Source organism: Heterocephalus glaber, unplaced genomic scaffold (assembly GCF_053883595.1).
Source record: "Heterocephalus glaber isolate CG9 unplaced genomic scaffold, H.glaber_assembly_v1.0 deba00001571, whole genome shotgun sequence".
Lineage (NCBI taxonomy): Eukaryota > Metazoa > Chordata > Mammalia > Rodentia > Bathyergidae > Heterocephalus > Heterocephalus glaber.
This window is the reverse complement of record NW_028258356.1, coordinates 9,160,711-9,179,439: the sequence shown is the minus strand read 5'-3', so window position 1 is coordinate 9,179,439 and position 18,729 is coordinate 9,160,711. Positions and strand designations below refer to the sequence as shown.

The 18,729-nt window shown below is 34.3% G+C and overlaps 1 protein-coding gene across 9 annotated transcripts in view; it reads right to left on the bottom strand.

Moving 5' to 3' along the window:
- The window catches only part of Nav3 (neuron navigator 3), an 813,909-nt gene that overhangs the window by 165,763 nt on the left and 629,417 nt on the right, over positions 1-18,729 (bottom strand). For all 9 annotated transcript variants that reach the window (XM_013072315.3, XM_013072311.3, XM_087192477.1 and 6 more), the window contains one exon: positions 7,446-8,469. In XM_013072315.3, the coding sequence (XP_012927769.1) occupies positions 7,446-8,469 (1,024 nt within the window). The remainder of the gene's footprint in view (positions 1-7,445; positions 8,470-18,729) is intronic.

Genomic DNA, 18,729 nt, shown 5'->3' with positions numbered 1-18,729 from the left:
GTAAGAGGAAGGCATTAGTCCTTAAAATTGAGACAGTTAAGTAGATAATGGGGAGAAGAGACATCATTCAAAGTAGAATGCCGAGGATTAAATGCAGAAAGAATAATGAAATTATAACAGTCTGTCTATTAGAATAAATTATTAATTCTGGTAAGAATCCTCAATGGATGCTATAACTTAAAGGTGAATGTAGATCAAGGGACACAACTTTTACACATAGATTCACAATATATTCCTTAAAGAGTTTATTAAATACAGGTCTGGGTAAAGCCATTTTAATGTAGAAAATTTTGAAAGATATTAATCAGAAAATACTGATAATTATATCATACGACACATGATAGGATGTAATGGGAAGAACATAGCATCATTTCTGTGACCTCTTCTAGCAGTGTCTATATTCCATATTAAAAATTACTGCTGTGTGAGGGAATTTACACTTCTCCCTGATCCATGGAAATATATCAAACCAAGAAAAAGCAAGCTTGCAAGGCAAGAATTCAATAAGCTTTAGTTTGTGCTGATGACCAATTATGCCCAGTTCATATAAAGCACAATTGCAGTATGATCTGAAATAGTAGCTGCAGGGCTTACAAAGTTTTATCTGATTAATGGTTGTACGTGCTACATTTCAGTCTTTGCAAACTCATAGCCCCTCCTACTCAAGCTACTGGTTCAACAAATAAGCCAAACATCAAAGCTTGTAGGTAAGCATTTTCAAAACTAATGCTTTGCATTTTTTGTCTTTTTTGTACATGTTACGTTCAAATGTCAATTTCCAGTGTCATTTCATAGGGGAATCCAAAAATGCACAAAAACATTGTTGTAACCCTAATTTCTGGAGGATCTATGTTGCTGTTGAAACATAAGAAGGAAAACTTCTAAATTCAGATTTTCTTGACCTGATTTACAAATCAAGTGTGTATAGAGGGTTTGCTTATATTTAATAATGATTTTGCAATTGTAATGATTTTTCTCAATAATGGTGTTTTGTTTTACATAAGAGATAGGCATTTTTCATTTAAGAGAATTGCTGAGGTCCCTCATTCTACTCTCTTTACCTCTAGGCGTTTGCTTTATGGGCATCACATTGTTTCACTGGCATTTAGTACAAATGGTTAGAAAGCAAGAATGTAGATCTTAGAGTAGCAAGTTATGGATCTGATTAACACACTAAAATTTTGTTGAAGAGTACTAAAAAGACAGATTTGGGCAAAAACATGAAGGTCTCTCTCTTATCTTGAGTTAACCAATTGTTTTACTATTTTTTTTCATATATCTTTGCAAATATGGGGGATATGAAAGTCAAGTAATGAATGCAAAAGTAATTGAAGAAAAATAAAAAGCAGAAATGATACGCATATTTTGAAAATCTGAAGGAGATAAAGTAATACTTTTTGAATCTTGGGCACGGAAAACAAATTTGAAGATAAATCATAAAGAGGGAACACCAAACAAAGAATTTAAAATGAGCCTTAAGCAGACTGGAAAATTATTTTAATCTTTATCATTATTTACTTTTGATAATTGGAAATTCTCAAGAGTTCTTAACAAAAATAACTGTAAGAGTCATAAGTTGCTCTTTCATCTAAATGTTTAACCTGGTTCATCTTGATCTGTCCCACAAGTATTTTATTTTATCTTCTGAAGACAGTTATTTTCCCAATCATGTTTCACACACACAGGGGCTCAGGTGCATGCATGCACACCTATAAATGCACAAACACATAAATAGTCCGAGTTCCTGACATTCCAGAGTTTCTACCACAATCAGGCTCCACCGAGTCTTCATTTTCCAGGGAAATTGACCTGAGGCCACCTTACATACTTTGTGTTGATCTTTCACATGGTTTACTATAGTCCCTATAGTCTTGTATTTCCTATTTTGTTCCCGCATGTCTGCATATCCAAATCCCACTTTGCTTTTTGGGCACAGGTCAAGTGCCACTTTTCCTGATTCCAAGTGAGAAGCAATTTTACACTTTTTTGAAGTGATGATGTTACAAATCACCTGGGAACTTAAAAAATAGGTGAATGAATGTACTGAACACAAGATGTGGTTCAAATCTTTAAAAGGTTTAAAGGTGCTTGCATTTCAACTCAACCTCTACATTTATAGGAAGTAAGAGACTTCGGGATTTTTTTCTACTGTGCTACACATTTTTGTCAGCTTCTCCATTCTTCTACTCAATATGATGGTGTTCCATTCAACATTTTTTTTTTCATCTGGTGTTCCCTGTGGTTAGGCTTTTTCCTACAGGATTGTGTTCATACAACAGAAGTCTTGTCTAGTAAGCTTATATATTTATAAGGGAGGTGGCTGGGGTTGGAACCTGTCTGAAATCACACTAAAAATATATACATGAGAAAAGAGCAGATAGTAATTAACTCTAAGAGGATCGTGAAATGTAATACTAGCAAGGACATAGGGATGTTTCACTGGACTAGATAGCTGTAGATGGCTTGTGTAAAGAAACAGTATACAAGCAGAGATCTAATGACAAGTCAAAACTTACTATGATCTGGAAGACAGTCTTCATAAATAGAAAGACCAACTATGACAAAGGAGCAAGACAAGGTGGTTTGAACAATAGAATCATGGGTGAGATACAATGTAGTAGGGAAGAGGAGGCTGAATGTAACCTGAGGATTAGCTAGAGGGACAGATTACATAGGGCCTTCTGGGTCACGGTGAGCTTTGGCGTTTTATCTTTTAAATTTAGGGGAAATCTAAGAGATGGTTTTACGAATCTGAAGAATACAGAGCTGCTCCTTAACTTACAGCGGGGTTAAGTCTTGATAGTTTTATTGTAAGATAAAAATATCATGTTAAAAATGAATTTAGTAATTCTTACTGATTACCATAACTTAGCAACACAGCACACTATAGAGTATTAGATGCTGACCTTCAAGGTTGTGGTGGCTGACTGGAAGCTTTGGCTTGATCCTGCTGCTGTCCGGTGTGGGAGAATATCCTACTACATGTCTCTAGCCCAAGAGATGATCAAAAGTCAAAGTACAGTTTTTACTGAATGCACATCTCTTATATACTGTTATAAAGTCAAAATATTATAGGTCAAACCATTTTTTCAGGGACCATTTGTTTATGATTTATCCTTTTAGAAGGTCAGAGTGCACCTGTGTGTGAAGGATGTTACTATAAAGGGATAGAAAGTGGAAAATGATAAAGGGATAGAAATTGGTAATACATTGGTGGCTTGCATGAGAAGGAGAATGGAAATAGAAATGTCAAATTGAGGGCATGCTTCCATAAAGGAATGGGTAGGACTAGCTGAAATGTGGATATATAAGGAGTAGATAATGGAAAAATAACAAAATATGATTTTTTTCCAAATTTTCTTGTTTAGATTCCCATCCACATAGTTATTACTCCTAACCTGTTCTGACAGTAGTAGTTTCAGTTATAGCATTTGCATGGCACTTTACAATTTATCTGTTGCTTTTCACCATGCCCAGATTATGAAACTATACAATATTAAATTTGGATGATGGCTCAGCATTGTCCCTGTTGCCTAACAAACTCAAATTCTTTAAATCTCAACTCTTATTTTAACTTCCTTGTGGGCCATTAATTGGCTGTTCTCTCAAATAATGTTCTTTCTTTTCTTTTCTTTTCTTTTCTTTTCTTTTCTTTTTTTTTTTTTTTTTTTTGAGACAAAGTCTCACTCTGTACTTCAGGCTGGCCTTGAACTCACTACATAGTCTAGGCTGGTCTCAGACTTGTGAAGATCCTCCTGGCTCAGCCTCCTGAATGCTGGGATATCCCCAGTGAATGAAACTCCCAAAGGACAGACAGTATTTTTTTTTCAGTCTTTATATCCTCAGTGTATATTATTTTCATGATGAAGATAGGTATATAAATGGAAAAATACTTGGTGATTTGCCTTTCTCTATACTATGGGGATCAATCTTTTTACCACTCCCTAAATACCTTTGGTACATATCTTAAAACTTAAAAAGACAGCCTATTCCAATTTCAGATAGCTCAATTGTTGAGAACTTCTTACACTGAATTTAAAATCTCGTGTTAAATTCTCAACCTTCATCTTAGTCATTCCTGCTCATAAATAGATAACAATAAACTCAAAACTACTTTTATCACTTTGGAGGACTGAGTTGCAATAACTTTATGTAAATTACCATACAATGAATTAAAAGTATAAAATGCATTAACTGCCAGAACCCAACATTACATTTAGAGAACTATGAATATTCACCATCAGCCATAAATCTTCCCATTACATAGAGGCTATTTAACAATCTTTAAATATCACACATATGTATGTTTACACACAGAAATTCATATGCATGTATTGTAAATTTATACTATTAGTAACAATTAAACATTTCCCATTACACATGAGTTCTGATTCAGAATTGTGTAGACCTATGATTGATATTTTCATAGCCAGAATTTTCCCAATAAAAGTTTCTCTTATTTCCATACATGCAGAAAAAGTGATTAGCAAAGAAGGGCATGTCATAGGCTGATTAAAAGGCAACATTTTGGAGCCAGTCAGATTTGAGTTCATAGGCAAACTCTTAGAGTCACTGTGACTGTAAGAGATTACTACTACTCTGACTTAAGACCGCTGCCTCTCAGGGTACAGTGGCACATGCCTGTAATCCTAGCTCTTAGGAAGCGAAGGCATGAGGATCTCAGCTTTGAGCCCATTCTGGACAAATTAGAGAGACACTTTTGCAAAGTAAAAAATAAAAAAGGGCTGGAGAAATAGCTCAGTAAAAAGGACAGGGTTCCAACCCTGGTAATGAAAACACAAAAACAAACAAACAAAAAAACTAGAAAAATTCTTTTTCATCTCTGGATAACCTGCATAGTAACTTTTTCACGACCAAATTTAAATGAGAAAATGAATATAACTTTTATAACACAGACTTTTATGAAGTAAATACTCAATAAATGATAATAACATTATAAAACTGTAAATTTTAGTTTTGTTTTGTCAATGATAGCAACTTCTTGAACGTTTTTCAGGAATTTTGCATTCGGTGGGAGTAGGGAGTTAGAAATGACATGAGGGGTTATGTAATTCAAATGCGATGCCTCCCCAATACTCATATCTTTCACTGATATTGACCACTCTGTCTTGAGATGATTTATCATTTATAAAATTATTCTGGTAAGTCTTCAACAATTGCTTCTCATGTGCGATGTGAGGCGAAGTTTTCTTACAAATTTTAACTTCCTTATATTATTGATAATAATGTAAATAATTCTTGGCATTTATGTCATTCAGTCCAAATCTGGCTCTGTGATGAAAACTTTATATGGGATTATTTTCTTTAATTTTAAAGGAATTTATGAATTTGGGTATTCTTTATCAATCACCGTTGACAAGATTAGAAACTAGATTTGGAAAAGGCTGTTTACTATGCATCAGATACTGATGTACACCTGGATAGACATCAACTCAATCTTCAAAACTGTCTCATGATGTAGAGTAGATGACCAAGTTGTTAGTGGCACTGAGATTCTCACCTACACAGCATGCTTCGAGGGCCACTGTCTCAACCCCTATGAGACAGTGTTTCTGAACTAAGGTAAAGAAGGATAGATTCCACTGCTTGATGGTCTTAGCTGCTTGGCTATGTAATCTCACTTTCATAATCTACATCTTAAGAAAGGCAATCAAAAACTCAAAGTGGATGCAGATCTTCTCACACTCAACACTTCTAAGTTGTGTTACTTCCTCTTTTTAACAGTTAAATTTTCAATGTGGCATGCATATTTAATGAAATTTTACTCAGCCATAAAAGAGAAAGCAATCCTCTTGTTTGGGACAACATGTGTGATCCTGGAAGACATTACATTAAGTGAAACTAGGCAGGAATAGAAAGAAAAGAATGGTAGGTTACCAGGGGACTGGGATAGTTTGGTGGCAGGGACTAGAAATTTATTGATCAAAGAATGTAAAACTTCAGTTAGATAGGTAGAATAAGTTTAATGAATCTATTGTATATCATAACCACTACATGATTATAGTTAATAGAGATTATATTCTTGAAATATACTTAACAGAGTATTCACCAAAAATGATTAAAGTGTTTTCACAAAAAAATGATAACTATGTGAGGTAAGGCATATGCTAACTAGTGGTACATAGTCATCTATAATGCACATATTTAACAACTTCATGTTGTAGTTGATAAATATAATTTTATCTATTAATTAAACTTACATTTTTAAAAACAATAATGATTACAGAGCTCTATCTCTCATGTAAAGCCAGTACCAATATAGAAGTTACCTAAGGTTTTAGTGAGAATTAAATTTGACAAATCGTCACATTTACAAATAGAAACCGTAAAATCTTAATCCACTAAATGAAAAGAAACCTGCTAAATTGGCAGATCTATATTTGTACTTTCCTGTGAAATTCATTTGTGATTGTTGAAATAATTGATGTTCATGCAATTGGAGATTCAAAAATGTGCCAAGTATGACATATTTAGAACTTCGTTATTTTTTCTATATTATCAAAATGTGATTTTGCCACCTTAATTTTGCTCTGTCAGCTAGGGATCCTGGAGTCAGAAAACAGCAGACCTCATTGTACCAAAAAGGGAGGCTCTAAACTAGTTACTGCTACTAAAGTCGGAAAAGTCAGGCTTAACTGAGGTGTTTGAAGAGATTAAATATAATCATTGTAATTTTGTTTTGCTGAGGGTATAAAGCCCCAGAAAAAGATACTGAGACTCTTTGTCGAGTTTTGACCCTTTTAATTGCTTACTAAACATAAAAATTTCTCTCCTGTGGTTAAACTGCTACCCTGCCACAAGGAAAGAGTAGACCTTTTTCACCCCTTTTCCAGCCCCTTACTAAAAGTGACTGAAAGGTCTCAAATAGATTAAAACAAATCACAGGACAACAGCCAAAGTGTGCTATTTTTATAACTATATAATATGATGCATATCTTTATATATAGCACATATTTTATATTTTAATACACATAAAATGCAAAGAATAAATAATAAGTAAAAAGCAAAAATTAAATATGAATATACTAATTATATAAATAATTTTATTTAGAACCTTTTACGTACTGGTAGGAAATAAATAAAATATTTACTTTGGGATAATAATACCACTACCACTAATTACTACCACTATTAATAGAGTAAAAATGATAATAATGCTAAACACAGGAGGAAGTCATGGCACTTGTATTCTATCCTGCCTTTCACAACAAGTAGACTAATTTTTGAAGTTCTCAATCTTTGAGAGTGTGAGAATAGGTCTAGATCATAGTTTAGGTTTTTGCCCGATTAAGACTCCAAATCCTAGGCCTCTTTGTTCAGAATGAAACATCATTCCAAAAGGACGATCACAAAGCATTACTTACAGTTGCTCACGGGCTTTGAGGCTATACACTCTGAGCATGCGATGGGCAAGGCCGCCTCACCTGTAAATGAACGGAGCCACGGTGGCCGTGTTCGGGTGAGTGTGCTGCTGCTGCTGAGGGAGGTGGACGGCACTGTTTCCTGTGCTCTGACTGCTGCTCTGCACCGACACAGTGCAGGAACCGGAGGGAGAAGCGTGGCTAGCTTCCCTCCCATCCAGAGGGGCAGGGCAGTTGGATGTGCTTGCTTTCTCGGCGGCTATGGGCTTGGGTGAGGACTGGGAAGGGCTTCCCTTGGTAGTCCTGAATTTTTCAGCCTCTTTGCTTGCTGTAGTACCAGGTGAAATGGTTTGCTTTGCTGTCGGCACCTTGGAGCCTGGTTTTGGAATCCCACTGGAAGAGGGAATTAAACTTTCCTTCTTGGCTGCTGTCGTCTTGCTGCCCTTTGGGATCAAGCTGGCGATTTTGGAGGTCTTTTTGGGGGCTGTCTCAGTCACCTGATCCTTCTCTTCCTTAGCTGGTTTTTCAGTGCAAATTTTACTTTTGTCCTTGTTCTTTTCCTCTTTTTCCTTTGGCTGTAGCAAAGACTTTTTATTGCTGAGATTTTTGCTTCCAGCTTTTGGAGGGACCAATTTAGGTGACACTTTGGGACTGCTATTCGTTGAACCACCACTATTCAGACCACTATTAAAACCTTCCATTTCACTACATTCAGAAAAGGCATCATCATCCTTCCCACCATCACTGGGTCCTGAACTGGGAGACTGTGGGGGCCGTAAAGCAGTCCGTGCATTAACCAGCTTGAATTTTTCAAGCATAGATTTCTGTCCTGAGGGAGCAGGTTTCACCCCTTCTGAGACAGGTGGCTTCAGTCTGTCTGAAGATGGTGTGGGAGAGGTGGCAGGACTCGACTGCTTAACTGTCAGCATTGTAGAGGTGGCGCTGTGCTTGACATTCATGGATTTGCTGCGCCAGGGCTTGCTGGCACTGGGAGAAGGGATGGCAGAGGCAGGGGGCTGCCCAGCAGTGCTGGGAGGCTGCAGGTTACCATTTACACCTGAAGATGCTGGAGGGCCTTTGGAGGAATCTGGGCATTATTATGAAAACAAGAAAGAAAAGGCTGATTAGTCTTGATGGTTCCCATTGCATCATTGAGTAATTCTTAACAGTAGACCCAAAAATATCTCTCCTCTGACCTCGAAACAGCCATAGGATGTGGCATTTGCAACAGTCTTAGAAGGTATGCATTGATATTGTCATTTCCATTTTGCAACTAAACCAGGGGTAAAGAGAGGCTTACTGATTTGTTCAAGGTCACATAGCCTGGCTTTGAAATGATTTCAGAGACTGTGTTCTTATCAAGTACACCTACAGCTTCCTGAAGTAATCTGAACAAACTTTGAATTCTAACAAAACAGCAAGCCATGTTTTGAGAGCTAGAAGAAAATAATACCTATGTCAGGTGAGTACCTTTCAGTGAGATGGCATTTCCTTTCCTGTCATTCAGAAGTCACATTATAATGTGAATTTTCATATGACTGTTTTAGTACTATGAAATGCCCAATTACAGGTCATTTTAAAGAATAAAAACCAAATCAAAGGAATTTCATAATAGCGAATAAAGGCCAATGGGGCTTTTGATTAAAAGATCTCAATTCAAATGTTAATATTTGGGGACTGATCAAGTCATTTATAATTCTGATCAAGTCATTTAACTTTCATTTTATTGAGAGCAGATGCTCCCCTGCACAACATCTTTTTTTGTCGGGGGTAAAGACTGATTAGATACTGAATTTGATTCTGTTAATATACTAGATATTGAAAACTAGATGTAAAACTTGTTTGGTGAAATATTATATGAAAATATTTTATAAAGAATATCCTTTTCAAAATATTCAGGAATTCTACCTTATCATACTTTATTACATAGTCATAAATATGAAATTATAATACTTTTATTTGAAATGTTTTCTTCCAAGATCAAACACATGATAAACAATAGGTAATCAAGCTAACTGGTGAAGAACACTAATCGTATTCAGTTTTCAGAAGAGAAAATTGACATAAAACAAAGGAATCAGTAAAGGGAAATGAAGCCAAACTGCTTATTGAATTTTTGCTTGAGTTAAGGAAGTTTCATTTATTTTCAAACAAATGTGCCTAAAATAACATAATAGATATTTGAAATTATTATTAACTATAATAATAGTGTAGTCAACTGCATTTTATATTAAAGTTTCTCAAATGATTTGGTATACTAGCACTGAATTCTAATTCCTATTACCCTTCCATAATTCATTTCCACTGACAAAAACTAATATTAATACTAATAGTACAGTGCTGTTCCTATATACTACAGAATAAAACATATAGATGGCTGTGGTGCTACATGCCTATAATCCCAATATTTGAGGACTGAGGCAGGAGGATCACAAGTTCTAGCCTAGTCAACTTCATGACTTGGTGAGACCCTGTCACAATAAAATTAAACATTTAAACAAAGGCAAGGGAATATAACTCAACGCAAAGTCCTAGGTTCAATCCCTAGAACCAAAAAAAAAAAAAAAAAAATTCACTGACAAGCCAAGATTCTTCCATCGTATAGTATATCTAAATTTTAAAGTATATGTTGTTAATTGAACTTTGTTTGTATTTGTATAAAATCTTTTGGGAAAGGAAAAATTATGAGAAAAGGAAAAAATGGAAACAAAGTCTTTGTAAATAGGGAAGGGAGCACAGGGAATGAGGAAAAAATAAGAACCAAGATACATCATGTACAGGTACAAGTTCCCAATGATGAATGTAAACGTATTGTATACCTAAAATGTACCAATAAAAGAATTTAAGCAAAAAGAAAAAAGAAAAAAAAATCTGCTCTGTGTCCAGATTTAGAATAATTGTAGAAATTTATTAAGTTCATTTACAAATACTGATGTGTTCTTAAAATAGTTGTTTTGACTGATTCTCACATAAAAAAATCTAACAAGTTTCAAAACTTGAAATACTCAACTACATTCACTGCCTTTGAATAGATTTCAATATTTTGTTCATTATCTGTGTTGTAAGTATTGGAAACTCTAAGTTTATTTCACTGACAGATCCTTTTCAGAGACTGATAATGTATCATCATAATATGAATAGTTATGGGTAGCATACAGAGCACATTGAGACTTGGTAGGCAGGACTGCCTACCAAATATTTCTTCATGTTATTTTTTTTCATTGGTCACATCTTAGATTTTACCTTAGCTTTCTCTGAAAAATAAAGTCAGCACTGTCTCTACTTCTTATCAAATCTGGACTAGGTGGCTGCTGGGCTTTCTTTCACAGCTTACTGCTTCCTCTATTATACTCACTATCCTCTATTATACTCACTATCCCTCTACTGAAATGCCTGTTAGCTTCTACTACATATTATAGCCCCTGAAAGCAAAGAGCATACCTATTTTATTCATAGTTTTATACTATGTCATAGCTAGGCACTGAGCTCAGAGAATGATATCTATTACTTCAGTCCTCCCAGCAATAGCATGAAGTTATTATTTTTCCCATTTACAAAGGAAAAAACAGAAGCACAAAGTGATTAAATATCTTGGCCAATGTTACAAAATTTGGAAGTGATGAAACTGAGAACTAAACTGCTTGGATTCTAAGTTGATGCTATATAGTATTATTTCACGTAAATAGAAGGGGTTATCTCAATAGCTTATTAATTATAATATTGTCACTTGAATTTATAGAAATAGAAAATAGTAACTGTCAAGTAATGCCTTTAACAGGATTATATTACATAAACTTTATTTCTCAGTTACCTAGGGTCAATTGGAAAGTAGAATTTTTTCCTCAAAAAATTTTATTTTCTCAAGTTCAGTGTATTACATAAATCCCTTTGCATTTCACAGTGATCTCACTGTTTTGCTGATTTTTCCAACATATATAATTATACATTTTTACTTTGTCTGAGAATATTATTGACTGCTATTCAGTTCCTGTCATTTATAGGACACTAATTTAAGCTCATCATCTGTTAGAATTTACTGAATGCTTTCTTTATTCAAGACATTCTGAGGCACACTGTCATCTTGTTGGAGATAAGAAAACTCAGAAGAGATACATACAACTGCGCAGCAGCAAAGAGCACTTGTCAAATGGGTGAGATGTGGGAAAGCACACAATACGGAAGGGTGCAAGAGACCACAGAAGGCGGCACAGTAAGATCCAGACAGATGATGTACGGAAGATATGTAGACTTTCTAGGCAGGAGAAACACGTACAGCATTTTGTTAGAGAATTACAGGAATTTTCCTATTTATTTACATTTTAAAATGTAAATACATATACTGGGATGCCAAGTTAGAAAGAAACACAGTCCTCTCAATTCCTACTCTGTTGGGAATATAGTTAAGAGGAGCATAATGACATCATATTGAGCACATGTTCATTCTCCTGTATTTATATCAAAACTTGTTAGTTTTCTTTGTATAATGAAAATAATGTATTAAAATATAATTATGTTAACTGGTATTTTATTGAGGATTCTTTAACTTCATCATTTCACAGCAACCTAGGGATGAAGGAAGGGCTCATATTTCTAATGCACATTTGTGACAACCAAACTTGGTGAGCCTATACAACTTGTTTAATCACGTACAGGTAATGAGAAATGTATGTTAGAGCTATTTTTATTTATTTATTTTTTGGTATTGAGGATCAAACTCAGGACCTTGTGCTTATAAAGCATGCACAGTGCCACTGAGCTAAATTTGTGGGCCTGGTGGAGCTATTTTTAATCCCTCACTGTATGAGTCTAGAGTCTGAGCTTTATATTTGTCTCAGAGTACCTGACATTCTAAGTGTTCCTCACAGTGGTTCTCAAACTTTAATGGGGACTTGAGTTATCTGGGATTCTTGTTGAATGCAAACTATGAATCAGCAGGTCTGTGGAAAGGCCTGAGATTTTGCATTTGTAACAACTTTCCAGATGGTATTAGTGCTATGGGTCCTAGACCATGTTTTGGGTGGCCTAGTTAGTTTCAGGGACACGAAAATTGCTTCTGAGTTCACATGGTTGATTAGCAGTTTATGGCAAAGAATCACTAAAAACAAGTTCAACTTTTCCTAATGTCCTTTTTTTTATATCATTTTAGCCACAAATTAGGGTGAATCTGCTACATGTCTGCAAACAGGTTAAGAAGTCAAGGAACTCCTATCCCTGACAGCTGGGGAGCTTTGGTGAAGATGGAAGTGAGGGTAGAATAGAACCAGTCACAATGCTTTTTAAGGGGTTGAGGTACAAAGAAAATAGGAGAGAATATTCCTTCTTAGAAAGGAGGAAACTAGCTGAGGACATTAGCTAGACTGCTATAGAAGTTCAAGTGCAGAAGAGAAATTTCAACATCACTATACCCCAAAATGAGACAAGAGGGACTCCAAATTATGACATCCACATCCAACCCACAGTAATGGTCATAGCAACAGCTGTAAAATTGTTCTCAGCTGAGTACACACATATAAGATACTTTTTTATTTGCACCTCTAAATCTGTCCCCAGCCTGTGTCTATACAGCAGCAATGAGGTGTTTCAGGTTTCATTAAAAGAGCAAATCACAGGTCATTGTGCATTAGAATTAAGAGTCTCTCTGGATGCCTCACAATAGAAGATGCACCAAAACAGCAGCTGGAATGGCAATGTCTGTAATTTCTACAGAATGGGTGTAATACAAATTGTAATCCTTGAAATGTATATATTCAATAATGCGTATCCTGGGTCCAGTGATGTTCTCTAAAGGTTGGTAACTCAGTTTCTGACAACAAAAGAGTCTTGATATGGGGAAGAACAGAAAGACACCTGGCATCAATTTAAAGGCATTCCTGCAAGAGATGTGTATCTTGCATTTTCACAGCCTATCTCTGCTCATAGCATTGCCTCTTTTCTTTGGCCTCCAAATGCAATTTCTTCCCACTCTTCCTCTTCTTCCTTTCCTTCCACTTCATGTTCACTATCACTAACTTCACCAAAATGAAATAATAGTACTTAACAGCTGCTCGTTTTATGATAGTACTTAACAACTGATTGCTTTATTCTAAGTATCTTATAAGCATTTCATACTTTGTATTTCATTTAATCCCACAATAATATGCAATAAAATTAACATTTCTTGTTAGAAATCAGGAAATGCAACAATAAAAGAGAAATTAATTTTTACCTAATAAAAATACATTAAAATTTAGAAAAGATAAATCAAAACTGGAACTCAGATTTATCTATCTCCAAACTAGGAAGACTTAACTATCTAGTCTTTCTATGTGTGTGCTGCATACCCAGAAACCCTGATGCCAGGGTTCTCCAAAAGTCATGTTTATCACAGCCATGAAGTTAATCAGGAAGCTACTTAAATCATGTTTTTCTTTATCCTTAGTGAGCATAATATCAATGAGAGTGCCTCAGACAAGATACTCTGTACTCAGTAAGCTGTTCTACCCTTTTTCACATTCTCGCCAGTATCTATTCCCCGTTGTTCATGTGGAGATGTATATTAATTTATGCTTAAAAAACATCTAAATTCAAAGAGTTAATGTCTTGTTATTTTATGTAGCAAATAATATCGATGGCTTGATAATAACGCCAATCTTGTTCTAAAATTAATACACTGAGGTGCACATGGCAGTTGTAACAGGTGTAGGGGGACATTAGAAAGAGGTGTTACTCTATAGAGCTGCAGTTATCTTTAGAGAGTAGTGTCATGATGGTGACAGTGTTGTCAGTCTAAGACAAGACACAGGGAACACCCTCAGTTTATGTATCTCTTTCTTTCTTCACAATACGTGTGTTACTGAGATGAAAGCAAAGTAGTTTTTATCTCAGAAAGATATAAAGTGAAAATAGCAATGATGATATAGGAACATAGCTCTGTTTTTCTTAAATATCTGCTGCATAACAGACTTGGTACACAGAAATGTAAATGGGCTCTGCTGGATACAGGACACCTAAAGCATCTTAACTCATTCTGGAAAAAGGTATTGATTCAGCAATGTGGCTAGGGCAATTAGTCTGGTAAATAATATGCCAAGTACTAATCTGTTTTACAATAATATACCAAAGTAACTTTTGAAATTTAGCTCAGTGGTTCCACTGCCTGCCTCGCAAGAGCAAGGTCCGGAGTTCAATCAGCAGCAGCAAAAAAAAAGTTTTTAAAAGGCAGCACTCAAATCCCAATCTGTTTTATTATGAAGTGGGTCCTCCTTTTGCTTAACACATTGTCTTGTTTTGTGAAATGCTCAGTCATTATTTTATGACTCAAAATAAATATGGGATGGTGTTGTAGGGATCTTAGAGGCAATGTTCATTTCATGTGCTTATATTGTGTCATTTGCAAAGTCAGAGTTCCCCTGCTTATGGAGTATTGTAAAATTTAGGGATGCTTCCATTTACAAGCCATTTTCAAAAAGTATGTAACTTATGTGCAAGAATAGTTGAAAACACTTCCATATGTATGCATGTATATCTATGTATATGTAAACAAACAACATACTGCATATGCCCATGACTACTTAATTGCATCACCTGATATATGTAGTTGTATTGACTCATGAAAATCCCTAAGATTCAGAAATTATATTGACATTATATTTTAGGCTTGTAAAAGTGTTAGGTAATAAAGAGTTATGACAAACACATAATTAAACCATCAGTAAAGTAATAAAACTAAAACACATTTTCACCTTGGAAAACAAATTAAAAGTTCAGTGATTTTACTTTACAGCAATTTTAAACCAATTTATTTTAAAAAATCAGAAAGATTGTTTAAGAGCCAAATGTCTACATTTTAGCTGACAACGAGCAGCTGAAATTCCACCCCTAATGTAAAATTCACATTAATTCTAATAGTTTTATAACATTGAATTATATTTTGCTAAGTCCTTGGCATCAATTCTATTAATTTTATGTTCAGTGTAAATGAAAGTAAAAGCATCCACACCAGAAGATGCTCAATTAGAATCCAAGGGAAGAGAAAAGAGCTCTCTCTTTTTTGAGCAAATACACAGGTTCAATATAAGAATCGCTTGGGAGAAACAGTGAAAAGATGATAGCATTCCCTCTTGCGCTGTGCCATGTTTCTTAGCAACATGGAAAAAAATACTTTCCTCTAAGGAACTTTGTTAAACAACACGTTCACAGATCGTAATTCAAAAACTACATTTCACATAAAGCTAGGGATATTTACATTCCTAATAATATTGAGCCATTTGGCATTTCTTGAGATTTATTACACAGATTTTATAAAACTAGAATAATTTCTTAAGGCTGTTTCAGAGATGCAAAGCATATGTCCAAATGAACAATAGTATGGTTTTCATAAGGTCTGACTTAGAGAACATGCATTTTTCTATAGAGTGTGTATCTTACAAAACATGGGCAAATCAATACATGCTGGCTTTAGAATACAGTATTCAGTGTCAGTTTTTGAATGGTGGTCATCAGGAGAAGAAAGAAAAGGATTCCCAAAGGAAAAGCTTTACAAAAGATGTTGTCTCCATTTCATCATTTGTTCTGAAAAATTTGTTCCCATATTCTCCTTCAACAGAAGAGTTAAATGACATTGCATTTCATTGTAACATTTCTATTTCAGCCCCCTCTGGAAGTCATAATTCATGACAATGTACAATGAAATTTTAATTCATTTGCTGAAATGGAGAAATGAGAGCACATTCTTTAGAACTGCCTTATTACTAAAATATTAGACATACCTTTTGCAATGCAATTTCTGATTCTCTACTGATTTTCTTTTATTAAATGTCAAATCGTTTGTAAATAAACTATTTTTTATTTTTACACATCATACAAATGAAAAGATAGAGTGTTTTCATCAGGTTTTTTTCCTTAATAGAAAAGTAAAACAGCCCTTCTTATCCATTACTAATTTTACAGATTCTGAAATTGATCGATATAACTAATTATATAAGGCTTGTCATAGAAAGTAGGAAGGCTATTTCCACTTAGAAGCATTCAAGGACCATATTACACAAAATTTGGTTACCCCTCCAAATAAAATATATTTATTAAACTATGTACTCTAATTTCTAATAAGTAGGGAGGAATAGAAGTTATCAATAGCACATTCACGTTAGTATTTTCTGAATTTGGTCGTTATAATACTACAACTTATGAAAATCCTTATTTGATTTTCACCATTTTTAGTCAGTCCAAGATAAATATGCACAATATTTCGTGACAAACACTAATTTTCCAGAAGATGGAATCTTCTATTTTTCAATTCACTATTATTATTTTTTGACTGCTGCATAGAATCATATATTTTCATGATATGCCACAACTAACAATCTTAATGTCAAAGGGTTTAAGCAAATTAAACCCTTTTAATTAAAGGGTTTAATTTAAAGTGCATCATATAAATATAGAATAAATTATAAATTATTTTTCATGCATAAATTTTTATCATATACTTTCTTATAATTTATAATAACATTTTTGGAATACAAAAGAACATGCCACGATTAACTAAGAGACAGCAATATTGAATCTATTGACACAAAATAATTCTGGATTTAATAGTAAATGCCATATTGCATGTAGAAGAAATCCCAGATGGCATATTGCAATATATACTTTAAATTTACTGGCAGTTTATAGACATTTAATGTCTACATTAGATGTATAACAATTATCTGTGAATATGCAAACATCTGTCTCCACCTGGTGGTTCTTATAAATATTGCTATATTCTAATTTCACACTGCTAGAACATAATAGAGATTGAGCGATCATGAACAGATACTACTTCTTGGTTATTTTTGTATTTTTACTTTTAGAGCTAGAAATAAAGACTTCCACATACAGAAAAAGTCTGATACACTATGATATCAAAATGGTAATTTATTGAAAGTATTTATTTCTTCATCTCATTGCCAACATTACTGGCAATTTTTTACAGGAATATCATTAGACAGTAGTATAATGACATAGCTTAATTGGATACTTTGGCAGTCCATTCAACATATCTCTATTTGTAAGATTCCCTGGGAATTTTACAATATATTATATTATATATAATATACCATATAATTAACATTGTATATTTATGCTATATATATTAATATATAATTAATATGTGTTATAAACCCAGAGGTATTTGCTTGAACCTGTAGAATACTTTCTGAGGTCACAAAATGAGGAAGTATGCTTTTCCAGTGAGGAACTGTCATCTTCCTCTTCCCCAGGAAAAGTTTCAATCTTGAGTAATATTTCTTAGGATTTTAAAAAAGAAACTCTAAACTTACAAATATATACTTTCCCTCATCTTTTTCCATTCAAATGAAGGGGTGGATACTGCAAGGATCCTGATACATTGCCCTACTCTCAGGGTCCTACAGTCTGCCCTAACTTGCTTTAGATGAAGGGGAAGATCTTCACAAAAGAGTGTCTGGTTCATAGATCATGCCTGTTAATTTATGCCCGAGTAGAGGAAAGTTGCCCTAGTATTTATGTGTCTGAAACAATGTCTAATTATGTAATCCCTGAAAAAGAATTCTTGATAAATTGAATTATTCAAAGCAAATGTGCCACGTGTCCTATTAACTCAATGTTCATGTTATTCTTTTCCTTCACTTGCTCTTCCACATAGGGACTAAAACCATGAAGAAAAGTTTAAAGTGTTATTGGTTTAAGAACAGTACTCCAAAACCCTGTATAATACTGTAACCACTCCAACAGCTACACCACTAACAACAGCCTATGTTCTTGATTTCCTCATGATTCAGGTATCAACTCCAAACTTACCTGGGTCACTCTTTGCTCCCCAGTGACAAAAATTTAGCTAGTGCCTCTTTAAATGCACTATGCTGCACATCACAAAGAACTGTGTGACATATAGATCATTTATAATCTGACTTTTACACATATTCACACTAATTGTCCATTTCTCTGACTTACTGATTTTGTGATTTGATATTTATAGTATGTACTGTTTCAAGAAAACAAATGTGAATGATTTGTCTAGGAAAAACTGAGGACATAATATTTCTAAGTTCTGGTCCTTTCAGAGATATATGCATTTCATAATTATAACTCAACTTTTAATGTTCCAACATTAACTGCCCAAAACACTTATGGCATATATGTTAGTTGAAAGTAGAAATTCAAATAAATGTATATAACTTTATGATTTCAGGATAAATTTTCATAAAACACGAAAGACATATGAAAATTCTATTTATATGCATCCGGGAGAAACTTTTTGTGAAACAGATTTTATGCTTGAGTATATAATTAAACACTTTAAAATACATGAGTGCATTTCCATAAGATGTTCTTCAGATAAGAAAAGCCC